The sequence below is a fragment of the Trematomus bernacchii genome, unplaced genomic scaffold (genome assembly GCF_902827165.1).
Source record: "Trematomus bernacchii unplaced genomic scaffold, fTreBer1.1, whole genome shotgun sequence".
In the NCBI taxonomy this organism is placed as follows: domain Eukaryota; kingdom Metazoa; phylum Chordata; class Actinopteri; order Perciformes; family Nototheniidae; genus Trematomus; species Trematomus bernacchii.
This window is the reverse complement of record NW_022987739.1, coordinates 28,441,303-28,464,331: the sequence shown is the minus strand read 5'-3', so window position 1 is coordinate 28,464,331 and position 23,029 is coordinate 28,441,303. Positions and strand designations below refer to the sequence as shown.

Below are 23,029 nucleotides of genomic sequence, written 5' to 3'. Positions count from 1 at the left end.
AAACCTAGATATGAAAAGGATACTCTGAATGAAGTAATTTCTCACGTTTTAAGGGTTACTGGTGGGCAGGTCTCTGGAATCATGGCTTTTTTGTTTTAATGCAATGTAATGTTTTCTAAACTTGACAAAAGTTTATGATGGATTCACTTGAAGTATCAGGAAAGAGATGTGGAGAATTTAACAAAATCCATGATAGCTTGAATAAGAAAAAGTGATCTATATCTTATGAGTTTCTCTCTCTAACAGGTATGCCTTGTACAATGATAAACGATGTCTTTATTGCTTTAGGTAAACATGCAATTGACACTTTCATAACTGAAGCAATTGAGGTCTGATGGCCTATATTTGAGCTCTATTTCTGCTGGGGATAAAACTTTTGTGGTGCGAATAAAATGCAAAACGAGTGGTACGTTTTTGATGTAGGGTGGAAATATAATGCAGGGGTTGGAGGAACAGTTTGATATGATGTGCAGTCTAGAGGAGGGAAAGCCCAGTAGCTCTGAAGAAGGTTAGTAAGAAGGAGCCGTCTTTGAGCTACAACTCTGCCTGGTAAGTTATAATCAAAAAGTATGTTCTTTTTTATTAGTGCTTGGAAATATACGATATCATTATTGAGACTCAGTATCCGCTTAGATTTTGGATAGCGTTATATTGTAACGAGGAATAAATATAGACCATTCCTGGAGTTAAAGGCTGCATTACAGTAAATGTGATGTTATTTTCTGGACTTACCAGACTTTTTTATTATTCATAATATCAACATTACTGATGATTATTTATAAAAATCTTCTTGTGTAAATAATTTGTGAAAGTACCAATGGTCAACTCAACAAAATTTCTGCAATATAATTCTTGGTCCAATATATATATTTATACATATGCAGTATAAGTATATATACAGAGTAAGGCAGCAAGATTTGAAAAAGAATTCTGATGAGGTAATGATTATTTAAAAACGATTATTCACATTATCGCTAAAAAGGTTTATCAAAACCATCATGGCATTAGTCAGAGGTGGGAGAAGTACTCAGATCTTGTACTTGAGTAAAAGTAGAAGTACTCAGATCTTGTACTTGAGTAAAAGTAGAAGTACTCAGATCTTGTACTTGAGTAAAAGTAAAAGTACTCAGATCTTGTACTTGAGTAAAAGTAGAAGTACCAGAGTGTAGGAATACTCTGTTACAGTAAAAGTCCTGCATTCAAAATGTTACTCAAGTAAAAGTAGAAAAGTATTATCATCAAAATATAGTTAAAGTAGCGACAGTAAAAGTAGTCATTGTGCAGATTGGTCCATTTCAGAATAATATATATATGATATGTTTTATAATGATTGATCATGAAAGTGTTCTCAAAGCTGGTAAAGGTGCAGCTAGTTTGAATGACTTTGTATACTGCAGGGTAGCTTGTGGATTTACTCCAGGTGGAACTAAAGTCTGATTTAAGACTTGATTATATTTCACATCATTCATCCACATCTGTAAAGTAAAGTAAAAGGTATTAAATACATGTAGTGGAGTAAAAGTACATCACTTACCTCTGAATTGTAGTGGAGTAGAAGTACAAAGTAGCATAACATGTAAATACTCAAGTAAAGTACAAGTACCTACAAAGTTTACTTAAGTACATTATATCAGTAAATGTACTTAGTAACTTTACACCACTGGTGTTAGTTTTTTGGATCTATACAAAACTATTTATTGAATGAATTTGAATACTGCACTAGAACATATTGCGATTACAATAACATTTTTGATTCATTTTTGGCAACTCAAATACACAGTTTAATATTTGTATGCATTTTCCGATAAACTGACTTCCTATTGACTCATTGAATCATTGTGTTGCAAATTAACTTGGATAACTATATTATATATGCTCTGATATGTCAGTGTCAGGGGGAAAACTAGTTATTATAAAATATCCTACAATTAACAACCTTTAAAGTACCCAATTGTTATCTATTGACCATAAAATAATCATTACCTTTCCAGGATTAAATGTGCAATTAAAAGGTGACATAAAATAACTCGGTATGTGAGCATACCTGCTTATGGACTGTAAGATTTATTTTAAAAGTACAGCACAAAAGACAAATAAGTCATACCTTACCCAGATTGCCATTTCCTCCAGGCTAAATATAAATATCCGAGTAAGTCCATGTCTCAGCAGCAGTATAAGAAAGGACCGCACTGCATATTTGGAATTGCTTTAAAAAAAATGACAAAACCAGTTGAACCTGGTCATTAAAATAGAAAGAAAATGTAGATCAATAGTATGAGATGGTTTGAAAAGAGGTAGACCAAGAAAGAGAGAGCTCCTTTAAATCTTTGACCTTTTCCACACCCACTCCTGTCAGTGGAACTTCCTGGGATTTTACTGGGAGTGTTTTGGCCCGCCTTCCTTGTGTGAGCAGTAAACGACACCTCTCACTTCCCTTTATTGGAAGTTGTTCAAGTCAGTGGCCCGTCAGGAAATGTGCCAAGAAATCTTGTCTTATGCAGAGCGTCAGAGTGGCTGAAAACATAATGTCTGAGAAATCAAAGGGGACTTTAATGAAATGTATCCTGTCTTTATCCACACACAAGGACAATGACAGCAGCCGGCTGGGTCATCTTGCTGTCTGTCACATTCACCGTGGCACAAAGTGAGTATTTGTTTATCGTCTCTTTCTTCCATTCTTTAAAGATGTAAAAGCTTCTGCTTTTGGAAATCATGTATAAGAACCAGACACTAGCTGATTTACAGGAAATGTACAACACAAAAGCGTTTGACTTGTGTTGAGCGTTGATTTGAAATATTTGCTGACTGTAAGCATTTTCAGTTTCAAGTCCTTCTTCAAGACAAGGACTTAACATGGCTTCTATGGATTGTGGTGAAAAAGTAACACTTTTAAAGACAGTATGATTACCGAACCTGAAAAGTAGATAGTAGAAAGTAGAGTGACACAGTTCATATGAAGGAGTACACATCCGTAGGTGTGTTGCAACACTGGTTTCCTGTTTATAACCTGTTCACAGGAGTCGACAGACTTGATAAACAGGCTTGACATTGAGAATGACTTGTAAAGAATTCACCTCAAAAGGGAGGTATCCAGAACATATTGCCTGCCTTTTTTTACAAAGGAACAACACACTTATAATCTTAGAATTTAATTGAAAAGTGTCATCATGAAGTATAAATATTATCACCACAAAAAAGTTACCCATGGGCAACCCAGTTACAACTTACATTTGAATTAGTCTAAAGGTTAGTTACCATACACCCTTTTACTGCTGAAGTCATAATTACGTCACAGGGTTATCTAGAGGCCAAACAAAGGGGAAAGGCAAACACAGATCACCTAAGAGAAGTAAGCTTAAAAAACAACAACATGTCCTTTTACTGTGCTGCTGCATGCGATAGGGATGGGAAAGATTCATCGAATATTCGAAATTATTCAGGTATTCGAATATGAGAATATGAGTTATGAATATATATATATATATATTTTTTTTTTGGGAGGGGTGCCTAAGTTGATTACATATGATCAAATGGAATAATTCAATGTGTACGACAGTGCTATGGCTAAGTGTGTTAGGTCTAAAGGTGTGTTTTGCTCCGCTCACCGGTCCCTCACAGAGGGCAGAGCTGCTGGTGCTGATCTCTCTCTCGCGTCCGGTTATACTTCACTCGCGTTTATGTCCAAATCCATCAGATCTAGCTAGTTCTAGCTAATGATATGGCTGCTGCCCCTCCCTACACGCAGATCACGCAGACTCAAACCTCATCTTATGCCCAAATTCCAGCTGAGAGGGTCTTCTCTACAGCTGGCCTGATTGTGAATCGTCTCCGCACCCGCCTCTCCCCTGAGTAGACATGCTCATATTCTTAAACAAGAATGAGTATTGAATAGCTGCATTCTGTGCATAGGCCCAGGTTGTTGATCTCTGTTGTAATAGGGTTACGTTACCCTAACCCGTTATGTTGTTCGTGTATGATCCCTCTTTAATTTAAAAACCAAGTTATGTTTTAAGAATGAAAGCTGTAGGCCTATAGCTGTCAACTGTTCAAACTGTGATCACCAGTTCAACACATTTGACAAATTCGACTTGGTTTTCTATATTTATTTGAACATGTATTTTTTTATTTTTTTTATTTTTTGTCAACATTTTTCCCACATTTTTTTTATTTTTATAGGATATGTACATTTCGGTTAATCGGTTAACCGTTTTTTTGGGGGTCGAATATTCAAATATACATTTGCTTTCAAATTCCCATCCCTAGTAGGTATAGGTATGTATATAAAGTTATGTCTGTGTCCTCTCACTTTCTACAATAACCATAGGTGCGATACGAGGTTTGACATTAATCATGGACCAGTGAACCGCGACAATGTTTACTTTTGCAATGTGTCCTAACTAACCGCTAGCCACATGCAACTGCATCAGTGGGAGCTGAACATTTGTAAGGTGTTTCAATATACATTTTCCTGTTACTTGTTCTAAGAGCAACTCAATTGACAAGGAACGGCTGACGCCTAGGGAAGGTTCAATTGACTTCATTTGAAGAGATCTATTCAGTGCTCTGTGACAAAACGTCAACACTGTGACTTTATCACATTCTGGTGATAATGTTAGTTATTTTGTTATGTTTTAAGTCTTATAATGGTAGGGAAACACTGTTGTGTGTGTCACCAAACGTTGGTTTCTTCATTCCTATATAAAAAAAACACATTTAAGATAATCAACCATCCTAAACTAGGCTGCAAAAAACACTAACTTGATGCATTATAGCACATTTTTCTCCTATCGGGCTATCGGCCATCAATAGGACAATCTGAAAACATAAACAGCTGCCTAGCCAACAGGTTAAATACTGTATCTGTCTCAAAACAGGCCTGAAACTACATTTACCTCAAGATATAAAAAGATGTTAGAGTGGAAAAGTTTGTAAGGTGAGTATGTTCTTTCAGTCTGACACCTTTGTTTATAGGTCGAATAGTTAAGATTGAAACTTCAGAAAGTCCCTTGCTTGAAAGACGTCAGCATGGCGTTAAAAAGGAAATTCTTCACCTAATGTTATGCAACACAACGCACGCTTAACATAGGAGGCTTAAGATAGTTATTTAAAAGAAAGGTGAAACATAAGGTGTTTCCTTAAAAATAACTTGGCTCAAACACTACAGAGCAAGAAATAGGAATCCTACCATTCTGCAACCATGTTGATATTCAAAGTTTGGTTTTACACACAACTAAGAGTGAAACCTGAACAAAAATGAAGAGAAACACTATCCAGTAGGCCTTAAATCCATAGCTAGATAAACCATGAACATACATTGCCATCAAACAGATTGTGGCCTGTAGTCCCTATATAGCCTACAGACAGTGGCGTTTTTATATGTACAAAAGTGGTGGGGCACAAAAAACGTAGATGTCTATATATAAGCTTCTGCAGTGACGTGCAGTGAGGTTCATGGCTGGTGAGGCACTGGCACTGACTCTTCAGGTTTACAAATATTATATTTTGACCTAAACCAAAATATAATATTATTTTCAAAAGCTTTTTTTGTCTGATGCTTCGATTAATTTTAAACAGACAGTTCAACAAAAGGATACCCAAAAAATGTAATTTTATCATTTAAATATTGAATTGTTCTCTCTTAGTAAGATCCCATTTTCAACAAAAGTGCGGTCTTACCTTGACTTGAAGATGAAGTCCATTTGCCTATCCTTCTGGACAAAAATCTCTATTACTTTTTTGTAAAAGTCCTCCTTATCTTCTTGTAGTTTCAAAAGTCTATCATAAATCTAATCGATAGATTTATGATTCAAAAATTATAAAATTAGGGTAGACATGTGGATATTATCCGGCTGAACAAAACGTGCATTTATCTAACAGGTACGTTTCCCACAGATCTTATTTCGAGCTATTTTCTAAAATCCTATGGAGAAATCTCATTGCTTTTTTGTCGAGGGAAGCCATGCGCAGCTTACTTCCGGGTTTTAGGACGCGTCACTGCACCTCTCTCGTCTCCTCTTCACACACCACACTTTTCGCGGCACACCTACTTACAGCCAATCAGCTCTGAATTATGTGAGATGACGTATGGTGGGGATGGCAGCTCAGTGCCCCTATGGTCATTATTTTTTTGCCACACACATTAAATAGGAAAATACTCTGAGCATGCGCAGTGTAGTTTTTACAGTCACCATTCACTTAGACCAGGGGTCTCAAACTCAAGGCCCGGGGGCCAAATCCGGCACGCGACTTCATTTTATGTGGCCCCGCAAGAGCTTGCAAATAATATAATACGTTTATTATACAGTTACATGCCACTTTACAGAAGCAGGTTGTCCATAAACTACATCCCACAATGCATCTCATTTTGTGACATGCGCACTGAAGAGACTTGCAATCATTTGCCCTGGACTTCTGCTTTCAGACGTAGTTAATTACTAAGTTATTATCCTATCCGATAATAATCCAATTCAGAGGCAATAATGTAATATAATACATTATTTTATATATTTATATAGTTACAACCGGCCCTTTGAGTTCAACCTTTATGCGAATGTGGCCCGCGATGAAATTGAGTTTGACACCCCTGACTTAGACAGTGAGAGGGAGGGGCATGATCGGGTTTTGTCCCACATGGCTCTAAACAGCTCAATAGGTACACACTGTGACTGTAGACACTAATTAGAAGAACACAGACTAAAACAGCAATGTACAGACAAATCAGATGATTAAACATGATCTTAAAATATATTTTATATTTATTTTTTGCATTTTTTGTAATACTTTCTGCTGACACTAGGTGTGGCTGTGCCCCACCTGCCCCTAATGACCAGTCGCCACTGCCTACAGATAGTTGGATGACGACACACAAACATTGCAGATGGCTGCCTCTAAATCAGCAGTGAACATTAGGCATTGCAAATATGTGTCCAAACAGGATTGACTCAGTAATGCAACATGCTGCAGGTAAACCAGACTGTAAATCATCCATCCTCTGCTGAAGACTTCCTGTGAACAGTCATAAAGCATGCTGGGATTTCCAGTCCAAATCCTACTATAGCAAACTGTCTGCCTACTATCAGACCTGAATTGCACCGTTGCCTACAGATCTGTAATCCAAAACTAGATGTAACCTAACAAACAAAGCAGTACAACCAGTGGCGTTTTTATATGTACAAAAGTGGTGGGGCACAAAAAACTTAGATGTCTATATATAAGCTTCTGCAGTGACGTGCAGTGAGGTTCATGGCTGGTGAGGCACTGGCACTGACTCTTCAGGTTTACAAATATTATATTTTGACCTAAACCAAAATATAATATTATTTTCAAAAGCTTTTTTTGTCTGATGCTTCGATTAATTTTAAACAGACAGTTCAACAAAAGGATACCCAAAAAATGTCATTTTATCATTTAAATATTGAATTGTTCTCTCTTGGTAAGATCCCATTTTCAATAAAATGGCGGTCTTACCTTGACTTGAAGATGAAGTCCATTTGCCTATCCTTCTGGACAAACATTTCTATTACTTTTTTGTAAAAGTCCTCCTTATGTTCTTGTAGTTTCAAAAGTCTATCATAAATCTAATCCATAGATTTATGATAAAAAAATTATATAAGTAGGGTAGACATGTGGATGTTATCCGGCTAATCAAAACGTGCATTTATCTAACAGGTACGTTTCCCACAGATCTTATTTCGAGCTATTTTCTAAAATCCTCTGGAGAAATCTCATTGCTTTTTTGTGCTTACTTCCTGGTTTTAGGACGCGTCACTGCAGCTCTCTCGTCTCCTCTTCACACAGCACACTTTTCGCGGCACACGTACTTACAGCCAATCAGCTCTGAATGATTTGAGATGACGTATGGTGGGGATGGTAGCTCCGTGCCCCTCTGGTCATTATTTTTTTGCCACACACATTTCATTACAAAATACTCTGAGCATGCGCAGTGAAGTTTTTACAGTCACCGTTGACTTCACAGCGAGAGGAAGGGGCATAATCAGGTTTTGTCCCACATGGCTCTAAACAGCTCAATAGGCACACACTGTGACTGTAGACACACTAATTAGAAGAACACAGACTAAAACAGCAATGTACAGACGAATCAGATGATTAAACATGATCTTAAAATATATTTTATATATTTTTTTATTTTATTTTTTGCATTTTTGTAATCATTATTTGTAATACTTTCTGCTGACACTAGGTGGGGCTGTGCCAGCAAATAAGTGAAATAAAACCTACAGCAAGCAGATGACAGCAAAACACGAGACTTAGGAAAAGCTTCTGCATACAATTGCAGATATATTTGACGGATAAATCAATCAAAATGAACAATGAGATCAACAATAAAAAATACTTTTTGCACATAAAAATAAATGTCATAAGAATCCAAATCAAGTCAATATCGCAGTGTGTTTAGAAAGTAACATCACATTAACAGCTAGCTAGCTATAGCCTATCTCTTAAGGATTCTCGAAAGTAAATCTCCCGCTCACCCAGCAAGTCACACACACACACAAACACATTCCCCCATGGCCAAATAACTGCAGCAAACAAACACACAAAAAGCTGGCTGAAAGTCAGCTGTCTTACCTGGGGTTTCATAGCCCTCCTGTGTGCAGAGGTATCCACCGCCATGTTACTCCCCAGGCTCCTCAGACAACTCTTTACTTGCATCGATATCAAATCCAAACCTGGGTAACTTTGCCGTTTTCATCCTCCTCATGTCCTTACTTTCGGTTATTCAAATGTTTTTGCCGCGTGTTTCTTCATTTGCTTCGGTTTTACAACCAGCCTGTGGTTTGTTTTCTTTGCACTAACTTCGGGTTTTGCACATGGTCTTAATGTTGCATCCATGGATAAAATAGCCCGAGTGTTGCCAGATCTCGTGAGAGAAACAAGCAAAGTACAAATAATCAGAGGTGGGAAGTAAAGTACATTTACTCAAGTACTGGACTTAAGTACAATTTTGAGATACTTGAGTATTTACATGTTATGCTACTTTGTACTTCTACTCTACTACAATTCAGAGGTAAATGGTGTACTTTTAATCAGACTTTAGTTCCACCTGGAGTAAATTCACAAGCGCTACCCTGCAATATACAAAGTAATTCAAACTAGCTGCACCTTTACCAGCTTTGATCAAACTTTAATGATCAATCATTATAAAACATATCATATACAGTATATTATTCTGAAATGGACCAATCTGCACAATGAATACTTTTACATTTGGTACTTTAACTTTATTTTGATGCTAATACTTTTCTACTTTTACTTCAGTAACATTTTGAATGCAGGACTTTTACTGTAACAGAGTATTCCTACACTCTTGTACTTGTACTTTTACTGAAGTACAAGATCTGAGTACTTCTCCCACCTCTGATTAGAATAATAATAATAAAAGAATCCTAGAAGAAGCCTGAAATTGGTCTTTATTCATTCAAAAACACATTTCCTGATTCAAATAACTTACTGCTCCTTGAAAAGGCCATTAACTATTTTTATTTTTATTGAATTATTCCAGGATTGGCTATGAGAGGTCTGCTGAACATGATTTTACATCTGAAATCTGGGTTAAACCATAGACTGTATATCTACACCAAGTGTGTTTTAAAGGTCCCCTATTATACTGTTTTTCATCAATATATTATAGGTCTCAGATATATAAAAACACGTCTCTGAAGTGTTTGGCTCCAAACACCAAACAGATCATTGCAGCATCCCATCATCCCCTCTGTTTCAGCTCTGTTTCAAAAATTCTCTGTCTGTTACTTTTGATGAAAATAAGGAGCCACGCCCCTCTGAGAGATATTTGGTTAAAAAGAACACAATAGCCGTGTTCACACCGGAGTACTTTTCACCGTACTTTTTAGTGAGTTTAGTTCCGTTAGTACCCCTTATGTCGCGTTCACACCAAAAAGAGTTACCTTGGTTGCTGATTGGCTAATGGTTACTCAAGCCAAAACATCGTTATGACATAAAGTGGCCAAAATCTGATCAGCTCATTTTCAGACACGTTTTTGGATCAGGACAAAAAGTGAGAGAATCTTTTTTCCTGAAACTTTCAGAATCTCTTTACACAGAGGGGACACATGTTGATGTAGAAGGGACACGAAAAAGTGGATTTTGCATAACAGGTGACCTTTAATGACTTGTCCCCCCTTGCACTGTCCCATGCAGAACTCAGTGGGGAGGCAGACACCTACCATGTGAGTGCTGGTTACCTCTTTGTGCTGCGGTGCCCTCCTGAAGTCAAACACACGAACGTGACGTGGAGCCGAGGGGGGGGGCACAACCTGAGCCTGCCGTCCGGAGTGGAGGTCATCGACGGGTTACTCTGTTTCCTACCTGTGCAGATGTCTCATAATGGATCGTATACCTGTGAGAAATGGTAAAAGAACCTTTTTTGTGTGACGAAGTAGATTAGACTGAATCTGAATCTAAATTTGTGAAGTATAGACTTGGGTTTTAATATTTTGTCCACTTAAATGATATCAACAATCGAGCCCTATAATGAGATCTTACGGCAGATCTCATCTTTGTATTTCCCTAACTGAGGGTCTTAAAGAGGCCCTATTATGCTTTTTGGGTTTCATTTTCAATGTAAATGGTCTACAAAGGCTAAAATCCCCGTGTTCCCTCTAAGAAACACCTCCATTGGACTCCTTTATTTACTTCCTGAACATAGTGACATCATTATGTAACATTCACGCTTCTACTGGCTAGCGCTCCAACACATGGTTCGTGATAGACTAAGGGGAGGGACATCTCTAAGCGGTTGACCAATCACAACAGAGCCGGTCAGCTAACCAATCAGAGCAGACTGGGCTCTGGTTTCAGACAGAGGGTGAAAAGAGGTGCTGCAGCACAGGCAGTATGAGAAAAATAAAGAGCTTTTTGAACATTAAAGCATGGAGACATGTGACAGTGGAGACACAAAACACAATTATGAACCCAAAGATTAACAAAATAAGGCCCCTTTAAGATTTTAGAATCAGTATAACATCATATTTTAAATCTCTTTTCCAGAAATCTCTTTTCAAAAGAGTCTTAAGCACTCTGCTTCTTTTCAAACTTGTCTAATTTGTTAATTTATCTGATTTTAACAGGCCTGAGTCCTGTAATGTTTTTAGTCTTGGCTCCAACCCCGTAAAGCATTTAGTAACTTTATTTTGAAAGGCTGTTTACAAATACAGTTGTATTTATTTATTCATCATTACGGATTCAAAGTAAAACTATATAATGGAACATCTATCTATAACTGTCTTCTAATCATTCCTCCAGTAATTGTCTTTGTTACAGTAGTTGTTTTTTTCTTCAAATAAACAAGATGTGTACATTTTGTTATTGCTAGAGTTTAGGTTGGCCTGTCCTGAATCTGCCTCACAGTTTATTTCCTCTTCAGGGGTGAGACTGGTGTGACCATCGGGCTGTCAGTGTCCAGTGAAAAGTGTCCTGAAGTTCCTGAAACCAAACCCATCTCTGCGGGAGTCAATGATGGTGTTCCCTGCAAACAACCAGAGATTTTCAATCTGAAAACCACAACGAATACACGATGGCTGAAGGTATGCACAGATCCATGTGTTTTTTTTAAATGCATTTTTATGTGCTCTATGTTTATTTTCTTTGAACTTAGTCTTAAGTTAGTACAAATTACCAATCAGTGAAAGCATAGAAATGAAAAGAGCAACTAAAATAAATAAATAAACGTTGTCCCCCATTTTTAGGGACAACGTTTATTCTTTATTCATGGTTTAAAAACACAAAACGTTTTGGGATTACTGCATCATGTCCTGTACGTTATTGCTTGAAAAATGCAACACTGCCCCCTGTTGTGCACATCAGGAACATGTATACCAAACATCTTCCCTACATCCAAATGATGTTGACATTGGTTCATTTAGTTGTGCTGTTGTTGTATATAAACTATATGTACAGTACAGTAGATCATAAAACAATTATATGTGTATTATCAAGCTTATTTTTGTAGTATATACTATATACTAAAACAGTGTAAAAATCATTTGTGGTTTTATGGGAGTTTTATGGGAGCGTTCAGTTATTATGCTCCACTACGACTCTTACTACTTTTAAATCCAGGCTGAAGACTTATCTTTTTGCCGCTGCTTTTAATTGAACTATTCATATCTTAAACTGCACTGTACATTTTTATTCATGTACTTTTTATTCATGTACTTTTTATTCATGTATTTTTTCTTTTAATGTTTCTTTTATTATCTTTTCTTTTTAATGACTGTTTTTAAATGCCTTTGTCTGAATGTCTTTCATGTTTGTAAAGCACCTTGAATTGCCTTGTGTTGAAAGGTGCTATATAAATAAACTTGCCTTGCCTTGCCTAGGTTGTCTCATCAAGGCATACAACTGTGTCTTTGTCTCACGCATAAAACAGGTCCCCTCTTGTTCAAATGACGTGTTTGCTTTTACTATCATTCACTTTAAATGTATTGCTTTGTATGAGGCACTTCAATTTTTTGGAAAGTGCTCTTTAAAGAGGCCCTATTCTGCAAATGATTAGGTTTCACATTATGTATTTAGTGTCTCTATGTAACATGTTTCCATGCTTTAATGTTCAAAAAGCTCTCTCATACTGCCTGGGCTGCAGCACCTCTTTTCACCCTCTGTCTGAAACCAGACTGCTACAGGAAAGGGAACACCTCAAAAAGAATAAAAGGGCCCTCTTTAAATAAAATCTTGTCCTTGTCCTCACTCCAGGACTGCGAACCAGTGCAGAGGTACATCTCTGTAGAGGAGCGTGGCTTAATGAGACTGAATGGATCCTCAGAGAGCGATGCTGGGAAATATACCTGCATGGTAGACGTCACCTTCAACGGCAGGAAGTTCACGGCGGCACGCAGCATACGGTTGGCTTTCAAAAGTAAGTAAGGTCACTCCAGCCTGAAGATATGTCCTTATATCCTGATTAGACATCAATATGCTTTTGTTTTTATCAAGAGAACTCTTTCATTATTATGTAAATGTTCTATATTATTAGTGATGCCATTTATCTGAAAAATAAAACTGTATTTCAAAAGTTAAGGATTATCCCTTACACAACATGCTTATATTTTGGGTTGTGAAAGTCAATAAGTAACACTCACTCATTTAGTTTTCTCTGATTTGGGAGGCGTGTGGTGCAGTGGGTTGTGCGTTGGTGTTCGGATCAGGGGGTCACAGGTTCAAACCCCACTGCAATCAGCATGTCGTTGTGTCCCTGAGACACTTCACCCCAAATTGCTCCTGTGGGGATTGCCCACAGTATTGAGTATGTAAGTCGCTTTGGATAAGAGCGTCTAACAAGTAACATGTAATGTAATGATTTACCCGTGGCTCCTTCTCAGAGATGACTGGCCTTTCCTTCTTATTGTGTTTTCTTTTACAATGATTATGTGTCTTTAGATATTGAGATTGCAGTCAAGCCTGAGGTGATTTACCCTCAACAGGATGTCGTCGTGGTTAAAGAGGGTAAGTGTCATTCTTTAAAAAATTCAGACTAACACACACATACTGTATGTCTCTCAGGTTTGAGATGTGTGAAAATATCACTGTCACTTATAACAATCCAGTTGGAAAACAATTCCAACCTTAGTTTGAGCTTTCTTTCTGAGCGTTAACTTGTCAGACATCTTTAATTCCTAATGATAGGAGGAGGAACCCCCAATGGGACATGGACAGAAAAACTAAAACAGCTAGTGAGCGTGAGAAACATTATTTGTTTAGTTGTTTTTGTCCATGTCAACTTACGAGTCTTTTTGAAATGTAAAAGTATTCAAGGACTTATTTCAGCAACTTATTACAGTGAATGTAAAGAGTTCCTCTCCTCTCAGTGACACTTTGTGATATGAGTATGATGAGCTGTTTGTTTCTCTCTCTGATGCCCAGGTACGACAGCGGAGCTGAAATGTAAAGCCTACATCGGCATTAGTGAGGAGCACGACACCTACATGTATTGGACTGTCGACAACATTTCGACTGACGATTTTACGCAGCTCAGTGATTCCTGGCAATCGTGAGTTTAGTTTTTCCCGTTATGTTATTTCATGAAGACCATGTTCAGGATGCTGTAAATCAAAACAAGTTGAGCCCATAAAACCTTCTTGACTAGTTGTAAAATCATTACCAACACTAATTTGTTTAGTAATTAAATAAGACTGTCAATGAGCACGTTTCTTGGATAAGTAAAAACATGAGGCAACAATCTCGAATACTTTTGTACACAGGGAATATTCTGTGGATTTTCAGGTTCATATCAGTATGTACTGTAGTGTCTCTACTTTAAAGAGTCCTCTCCTGCTGATGTTCAGGTGTATATCAGTATGTAGTGTCTCTACTTTAAAGAGTCCTCTCCTGCTGATGTTCAGGTGTATATCAGTATGTAGTGTCTCTACTTTAAAGAGTTCTCTCCTGCTGATGTTTAGGTGTATATCAGTATGTAGTGTCTCTACTTTAAAGAGTCCTCTCCTGCTGATGTTCAGGTGTATATCAGTATGTAGTGTCTCTACTTTAAAGAGTCCTCTCCTGCTGATGTTCAGGTGTATATCAGTATGTAGTGTCTCTACTTTAAAGAGTCCTCTTTTCACCCTCTTTCTGAAACCAGAGCCCAGTCTGCTCTGATTGGTTAGCTGGCAGGCTCTGTTGTGATTGGTCATCCGCTTAGAGATTTTCCTCCTCTTAGCCTATCACGTACCATGTGTCGGAGTGCTAGCCAATAGGATCGCAAGTGTTACAAAGTGATATCACTATTTCACAAAAGTAAGCAATGGAGTCCAATGGAGGCGTTTCAGGCAGGGGGGCAGTGTGTGGGAGAGAAACTTCCTCTGGAGAGAACTTTGGGATTGTAGCCTTTGCAGACCATTTACATGCACAAAAAACCTATATAACAAACTACAGGAAAGGGAGAACCCCAAAAATCATAAGCAGAATAAACGAAAAAGAAAAGCATGAAGACGACATTTTAACTGATCGATAACTGTATGACTGTTCCTTTTCCTTCAAGTCTCAGGGAAGAAGGCAGAGTGTTCGGTTTGTCCACCCTGTCCATTTCAGAAGTTCACCGTCAGTTCATCAATGTCCCCATTTCCTGCTGCGTACGGACCACTCTTGAACGTAAATGTGGTGTGGCGAGGCTTCAAGAAGGTATTTATTTCTCTTTTTCTCCATTTCTATCAATAATTACACAGAAATATCAATGAGACAATGCCAACCCAAAGGAATTTAAAACTATAAACAACACATTAAAACACAAATGGTTTCAGCTGTGACATACATTACTTTTGGATAGATACTACTGTATATGTGGACCCAAATATTTTTTAATACTTTTGAGTCTCGCCCGGAGCAAAACACACAGACTTGTTAGTGATTTTGCTTCTTTTTGTTGTGATTGTGTGTGTCTTTGTAGTTGCTACACATCTCTCTGTGGTTGTATGTCTCTGTGGTCTTTTTTTTTGGTGTAACTTTGTAATTGTTTTGGTCTTTTTTTTCTTTTTTTTTAACTGTGGATATTTGGAACCTTATCGTAGTCTTTGTGGTTTCCTTTTTCATAACTGTTGTGAAGCTCTTTGTGTCTCCTTGCAGCTGTTTTGCATCTCCTTGTACTTGTTTTAGTGTTTTTCAAGTCTTTAGTTTTTCTCTTTTCTTAGTAGTCATTTTTAACCATTCAAGGCATCTCTTAAACATTCCTACATATCTTTCATTGGTTACTTCTCAACACAAACCTCCACAGAATTGATCCTTCATGAAAGACTTCCCGGAGTCCTTGTTTATTCTTGTTTGGTTTACATGTGTGAACGTTTGAATGTTTCCTCCCTCCAGCGGACCACAGTGCGCTCTACACCAGCGTCTCTCTCTGCATCTCAGCCTCCCTCGCTGTCGCTGCCTTCCTCTTCTTTAAAGTGGATCTGGTGTTGGCCTACAGGAAAGTCTTGAGACATTTCTCCAAACAACAAAGTAAGTGTTTGTTGAAGGTGCTTTTCAGGAGGAATCATCTGACTACCTGGAAATCTCTTGTTTACCCAAATTGCACAAGACGTAAATAATGTGTCAGCCTTATGGAATGAACACAACTTAGGTACCATACAAAATGTTAACATTGTCAGGAGGTACTTCACATTAACGATGAATAATTAAGGAGGACATAAACATGAGGCCACAAACAGGACTCCATGGGGATTTAATACTTTTGCACACAGGTAATATTATGCTCATTTTCAGGTTGATATTAGTATGTAGTGTCTCTACTGGGACATGTCTCCATGCTCTAATGTTCAAAAAGCTCTTTTTTTCTCTCATACTGCCTGTGCTGCAGCACCTCTTTTCACCCTCTGTCTGAAACCAGAGCCCAGTCTGCTCTGATTGGTTAGTTGGCCGGCTCTGTTGTGATTGGTCAACCGCTTAGAGATGTCCCGCCCCTTAGACTATCACGTACAATGTGTTATAGCGCTAGCCAATAGAAGCGCAATTGTTACATAGTGCCCTCTACAGTTTCAGATGGGAAGCTTTACGACGCCTATGTGAGTTTCCTCCATCCAGACACGCTCACTTCAGATGTAACGGCAAACTTCGCCCTGCAGATCCTGCCGAAGGAGATGGAGAAACACGGCTACTCGCTGTTCATCAGAGGACGAGACGACTGCCCTGGAGAAGGTCAGGAACACACACACACACACACACACACACACACACACACACACACACACACACACACACACACACACACACACACACACACACACACACACACACACACACACACACACACACACACAGCACCAGTCATTAACCTTTTCCCATGTCATCACATGGCAATCCCATTTATAAACCAGTGGGAGTGTCATGTTGTAACTGGGTTGGTCTCGTATGAAACACAAGGTGCCGCATCGTCTGTGATCAAATGAAACTATTAAAAATATCCTACAAACTCCTGACAATCACTCATACCTCACTCTGTGTCAATTACATAATAGATACTGTATGTAGGTGTTTAATTCAGTTTCTGTTCAGAGAGGGAAGATTAGTCAGTGCTGTGGTTTACATTTAAAGTTGTAATGAAGTTGCCCTGTGGAGATTTATTGGAAAAAAACACTGTTGAGCATCTCTCTCCAAAATGCAGATATTTGAAATGTACTTAAGAAAACCAATCACTTTTTTTGCAATTGCAATTGCTGCGTTCCTTAGTTCTGCATTCTAGGACACTCTTGCATTCGAAAAACAAATATTTGGCCTTTAGCTGAATTTGTTCTGTTTCCTGTGTTATCTCTTGCAGCGGTGCATGACGTCATCGCTGCTATGGTGCGCCGATGCCACAGGTTGATTATCATCCTGTCACCAGACATAAGATCCTCCACTGAGGGCGAAACGGAGGAAGTGGAAACCCTGTGTGACAACCAAACTCAGCTGTGTTATGAGCAGAAAATCGGCGTCCACGACGCTCTGACCCGCAACGAGCCCCGAGTCATTCTGGTGGAAATCGGTAAGGAATCAGGTTTATATCATTCATAAAAAATGTTTAATAAACTAATACACACATGTACTCTTATGGATGGAGATACTTTTTTTTTTGATCAAATTTGTATCGTTTAATACACAACATGTACAACCAAAAGCACAACATTTTATTACTACTGTAGAAGTACATAAGAAAAAGAAAAATGAGACGACAGCAATTACTTACAAAATATACAAAATGCAGAATACAAAATACATACACACAACACACACACACACACACACACACACACACACACACACACACACACACACACACACACACACACACACACACACACACACACACACACACACAGGATGTTCACTGTTGGGTGGAGATCCTTTAACAGCTGCCAAATTATATAATAAATATTTTGCCCGAAAATGGCCACCTTGGATAATCAGTACTTTATGATTTGGTATTTAAAGGTGGGGTAGGTAAGTTTGAGAAACCGGCTCGAGATACACTTTTTGTTATATTCCATGGAATGCTCTTAACATCCCGATAGCAATGAATATCTTAAGTGCTTTGACAAAAAATCCATAACAAAATGTCATCTGTGGAAGCCGTAGCGCTGTAAAAAGCACGACCAATCATTTTAGCCGGCCCGGCTAAAATAACTGGATGGCCTACCTGCCTGTCAGCCTTCCATCCGTGCACAAACTTATCTCGTGCCCTCATTGGTCATGTGCGCGTTCGTGTGTGTTGGAGGAGGGGCTCTGTAAGGAAGTGGCAGATTTTTTCCGGCTGTGTATTTTCAAATTCTAGCGATCTCGAGCTGGTTTCTCCAAAATTACTTACCCCACCTTTAATTACACATCCGAAAAGTTCTTGGTGGACCTAATTTGTTTTAATTACCCAAAAGTGTGAGAGGCAATACGTAACAACAGCTCATTATGCGGTATATTTGGTCAATGAGAAAAGTCAGTTTAACCAAATTAGTTAGCAGTTTATCTTTTGGGGCCTGTGGAATGTCGAATGCAAGAGTGTCCTTGAATGCAGAACTAAGGAACGCAGCAATTGCAATTGCAAAAAAAGTGATTGGTTTTCTTAAGTACATTTCAAATATCTGCATTTTGGAGAGAGATGCTCAACAGTGTTTTTTTCCAATAAATCTCCACAGGGCAACTTCATTACAACTTTAAATGTAAACCACAGCACTGACTAATCTTCCCTCTCTGAACAGAAACTGAATTAAACACCTACATACAGTATCTATTATGTAATTGACACAGAGTGAGGTATGAGTGATTGTCAGGAGTTTGTAGGATATTTTTAATAGTTTCATTTGATCACAGACGATGCGGTGCCTTGTGATTCATACGATACAAACCCAGTTACAACATGACACTCCCACTGGTTTATGAATGGGATTGCCATGTGATGACATGGGAAAAGGTTAATGATTTTCTCCGGTTGTGTATTTTCAAATTCTAGCGATCTCGAGCCGGTTTCTCAAACTTACCTACCCCACCTTTAAGTATGTTTTGCTGCATTACTTAAGTAACATTTTGAATGCCTGAAATGCCTCCATTGGACTCTTTTGTTTCCGTAACAGAGTGACAGCTATACAGTATTTAACACTTGCGCTCCTATTGGCTAGCACTCTAACACATTGTACGTGATAGGCTAAGAGGCAGGACATCTCTAAGCGGTTGACCAATCACAACAGAACCTGCCAGCTAACCAGAGCTTTTTTCTTTATTTTTTAATTAAATTAGCATCAGATTACTTTTTCCACTATTGCTATAAACTAAAAACTGCAATTACCAGGAGCTCTGAAAAGTGTCATTATGAAACATGCTAAAGTGGTCTCTCTAATCATTGTAAAGGTTTGCTAAAGTAAACATGTAAATGTATGAATATCTTTATTTAAATATATGGTCAACATTTTATTGTATTCCTCTAGGCTCGGTGGATTACAGATGCCTTCCGGAGTCTCTGCGCTACATCAAGAGGAAACAAGGAGCTTTGAAGTGGAAGAAACCCTCCCTTAAAACCAACACATGTATCAAGTTTCGCTCCAACAGAAACTTCTGGAAGAGTCTGAGGTACAACATGCCCTCAGTGCCTTCAGGGAAACTCCACACCATTGTTTAAATGCCTGTTTCCTGGGAATACTTATTTTGACGTAGAAGACATCCTGGATCGGTTTGTTAGGTTAGGTTACATGATTCATGTAAACAAACAAGACTGATAGCCTGGCTCGTTGCACACTGAATGCAACCCAGAGAGACATCTGCTGGATTTCTTCCTGGATTCAAACTCCTTAAACAAATCTGCTCAACATGTTACAGACTTTCAGCTATGTTCACATTACTCAACAGTTTACCAGTGTAATGTACTATTATATTTATATGATGCGTGTTTTGTATATATTCAAGTCATTAGACAGTCTTTATTTAAAAATGTCCTTGTACCTGGACATGGGCTTAATGAAGAAGAAGAAATACACCTTCCAAGAACAGCATAGCTGTTTCTGTTTTGAGCTTCTTGCAATGTTTTTCCGTGAAGTTGGTGAAGATGTTTCTTCATTTGCTTTGTTTTGGCACATTTGTGCTGCGGGTTTCTCCTAATGGAAATGTTTTGGGCCGTTGTAGTGTGTTGGCACCTGTCAGCCACCTTAGAAAAGGGTTTATAGACTCAATGTGTAATACGTTTTGAAAGGATGTTTACTCAACACTGATATCAACCTGTATTTCATTATTACTGAGTTATTCTCTGCCTCATATCATCCAAGGGTGTTATTTACCACTTTTGCCTAAAAAGTCATGGTTTCTGGAAAAGTATTTATTCGTCAGCCTGGTTCTTGAGAAGTGATGTCCAGGAATTTCTGATTTTTCTATTCCAGCTTTCTGGAATCCAGCTTGTTTAGACTTATACAGTATGAGCCAACTATTTAGTGGGAATCTGCTTAACATGACCAAATTCATTCAATCGAACGTCATTTGAAACCCACATTTGGATCAGTCACTGGGTGAGGCTTTTCCACTTGTACAAACATTAATGAAACGCAGATTAAACTATTTAATTGTGAGGGTATGACGTCCCTGGAAACTTCATTTCGATCCTCAGCCTTACACTTCTGGCCAATCCCATCTCTTGGGGAAGCTGGAAAAATCAGGAAATAATGAAGTTGAGGACGTTTTTGAAGTGATTTTGCCTGTCTTTCCTACACCAGCAAACCTAATCGAGGTGTTGTTGTTGTGCAGGGACTCGGGTCTTCACCGTTTGGTTACAAAAAGAAAAACAGCAGCATGTGACAACCAGAAGCAGGAAACAGGTGCTAAAACAAAAACAGTTTAACCAAGGTATTACAAAAACTGTGTGCATAACAATATGTAACTTTATGGTGTGATTTAAATGTATTTTATTTCTCTTATGAGGACTGTATTAAGCGCTGTGGAAACCTTGTATCTCCGGGTCTTGTTCTCGAGTTAGGGGACAATAGAGCGTGAGATGGATGGATCGAAACCTTGGCATTTTTCAAGGATCCTGATACACACAAGGGCATTTCTGCTATCATGCTAAACATTCCTTGATGTTTAGCTAGTATTTTGCTCACCAACAACCAAAATATTGCAAATGAAATGCCTAAACCATGCATGTTCTCTAAAAAAACTCTTCATACGCAAGTGTGGGAAGAGAAAGGCCCTTTTAGACTGAAGTAACCCTTCAATAATGTTTCATTATTGAATCATAGTTTGTCTAATAAGGGTATCATTGTTTATGCGTTTTATAACTTTACATATATAGTTCAACCAGTAGAACATGTATAAGTGAGTGCGTGCTCTTACACTCTTGGCGAGTGACAGGATCTCCCTTATCAACAAATTCGAAGAATCTTGCAAAGATATTTCCTGTTCAGCTTTCCAGAGAAACATGTTCTTATCTTTGTCGACTTATCTCACTTTCTCTCAAACATCCTGTACTTGCATTTTTTTTCAACCTCATTCTCTATATACCCGAAAATAACCGAATAATATTGTTTTTATTTGTAATATTTGACAAGTCTATGAAACATTTTGTTTGTTGGCAACTTTTCTAAACGTTGACTTGCAAATATAATGTTCCTAATTCAAATGTAACTTTTATATAAGGCTGAACAGTTTGCTATCTGAGACATAAGTTAACTTTTTAACTTATAGGACATAAAAGGATTTTAGCTTCTGATCATTGACCTAACACACCTGCAGCATGACGCCCATCGAAACACTTGCACCCATTGTTTTATATTTTAGTTTGTGCACCAATTCATTGACAGTGAGGGCATCGAAACACATCTTATCTCTTCCCCCAATCACAGGCCTTTTGCCACTATAAGCGACATCAACAAGTCCTCGCTGTGGTCTTTTAGGGTAAAAAAAAAGAAATCTGATGCTAAAAATACGAGTGTGTATCCTTCATACATTTGATCAGGGCTGAGAGGTTGACAGATGGAAACAAAAAACGATTTTATTTATAGGAAAACCTGCCTTTCATTCAGCATATTCAGGCAGTAGCCTTTACACCAACAATTAAACACATGAGCACATACTACAGTTTAAAAAAGCAGAAATAAAATCTGAGCTGACAGAAAATGCTCAGTTTTAGTTGAACACACACAGTTAAGCTCACACACACTATTTTATGAACGTATAGGTTCACCTGCTGAATTAAAAACAGAACAAATGAAGCAAAGAAAGTGAAAACCATAAAGAAAAACAGTTTTGCCAAAAGCTTTTTAAGGAATTGGAAACCAGGTTGAGGGAAAACCATTGAACCAAATGAGTGTAAATAAGGTCCGTCGAATAACAAGCCTAGTTCTCCCGAACCAAATAACTCTAATGCTCTGAATGCCATATACTGTAACAGTGGAGCCTTTAAGTGTTTCTGCATTAATGTCGCCCACAACCTGATCCGTCTGAACAGAAAATGAGCATCACTGTGTGGAAGCACTTCCCATTTCAGATCTCTTTATCCTTGTTAAAAAGCTCTTACAGTCGATTAGTTATTCAGTGGAGACACTCATTGTCTTAATTTCACTCAGCGGGAATCAGTATCCGTGGTTTGTTTGCTTTGTAAAGCATTAGTTCATTGTGGGGAGATTCCACAGGACGCTGTTGTGTGTTGATTTTGATGAGTGGCAGTATAGGACATAATAACCTTTACTGGCATCTCATGAGGTCAGCTGATACCTAGCTGGAAATGTTTACCCCCTAAATCTATGAAGCGTCATTCCTCAACAGCAGGCATGAACCACCCGCATCACAATGTCCTATGCTTAAAAGATTATGGAGTCAGTTACAGGATATGAGACCCACCGATATTTTATCTCGTTCATGGTTTCTTTTCTTTCTGAGGTGTGGTTTGTTGGGATTCGTAAGGGATATTTAGAGGTCATTTTGTGTGTGTGTGTGTGTGTGTGTGTGTGTGTGTGTGTGTGTGTGTGTGTGTGTGTGTGTGTGTGTGTGTGTGTGTGTGTGTGTGTGTGTGAAAGAAAGAAGAAAAGGAAAATGGGAGGAGAGAGGGAGGAGGAATGGA

General features: G+C 38.2%; 1 protein-coding gene across 1 annotated transcript; it reads left to right on the top strand.

The window, feature by feature from the left end:
- The first annotated feature begins 510 nt into the window (after window positions 1–510).
- On the top strand, window positions 511–21,622 carry LOC117495567 (interleukin-1 receptor-like 2). The gene is made up of 12 exons (XM_034146863.1): window positions 511–549; window positions 2,586–2,644; window positions 10,180–10,390; window positions 11,405–11,564; window positions 12,733–12,895; window positions 13,417–13,482; window positions 13,900–14,026; window positions 15,014–15,153; window positions 15,832–15,966; window positions 16,501–16,662; window positions 17,282–17,488; window positions 19,416–21,622. Exons 2-12 carry the CDS (start codon window positions 2,590–2,592, stop codon window positions 19,604–19,606), a joined length of 1,617 nt encoding a protein of 538 aa, XP_034002754.1. The 5' UTR covers window positions 511–549; window positions 2,586–2,589; the 3' UTR covers window positions 19,607–21,622.
- The last annotated feature ends 1,407 nt before the right edge of the window (window positions 21,623–23,029 follow it).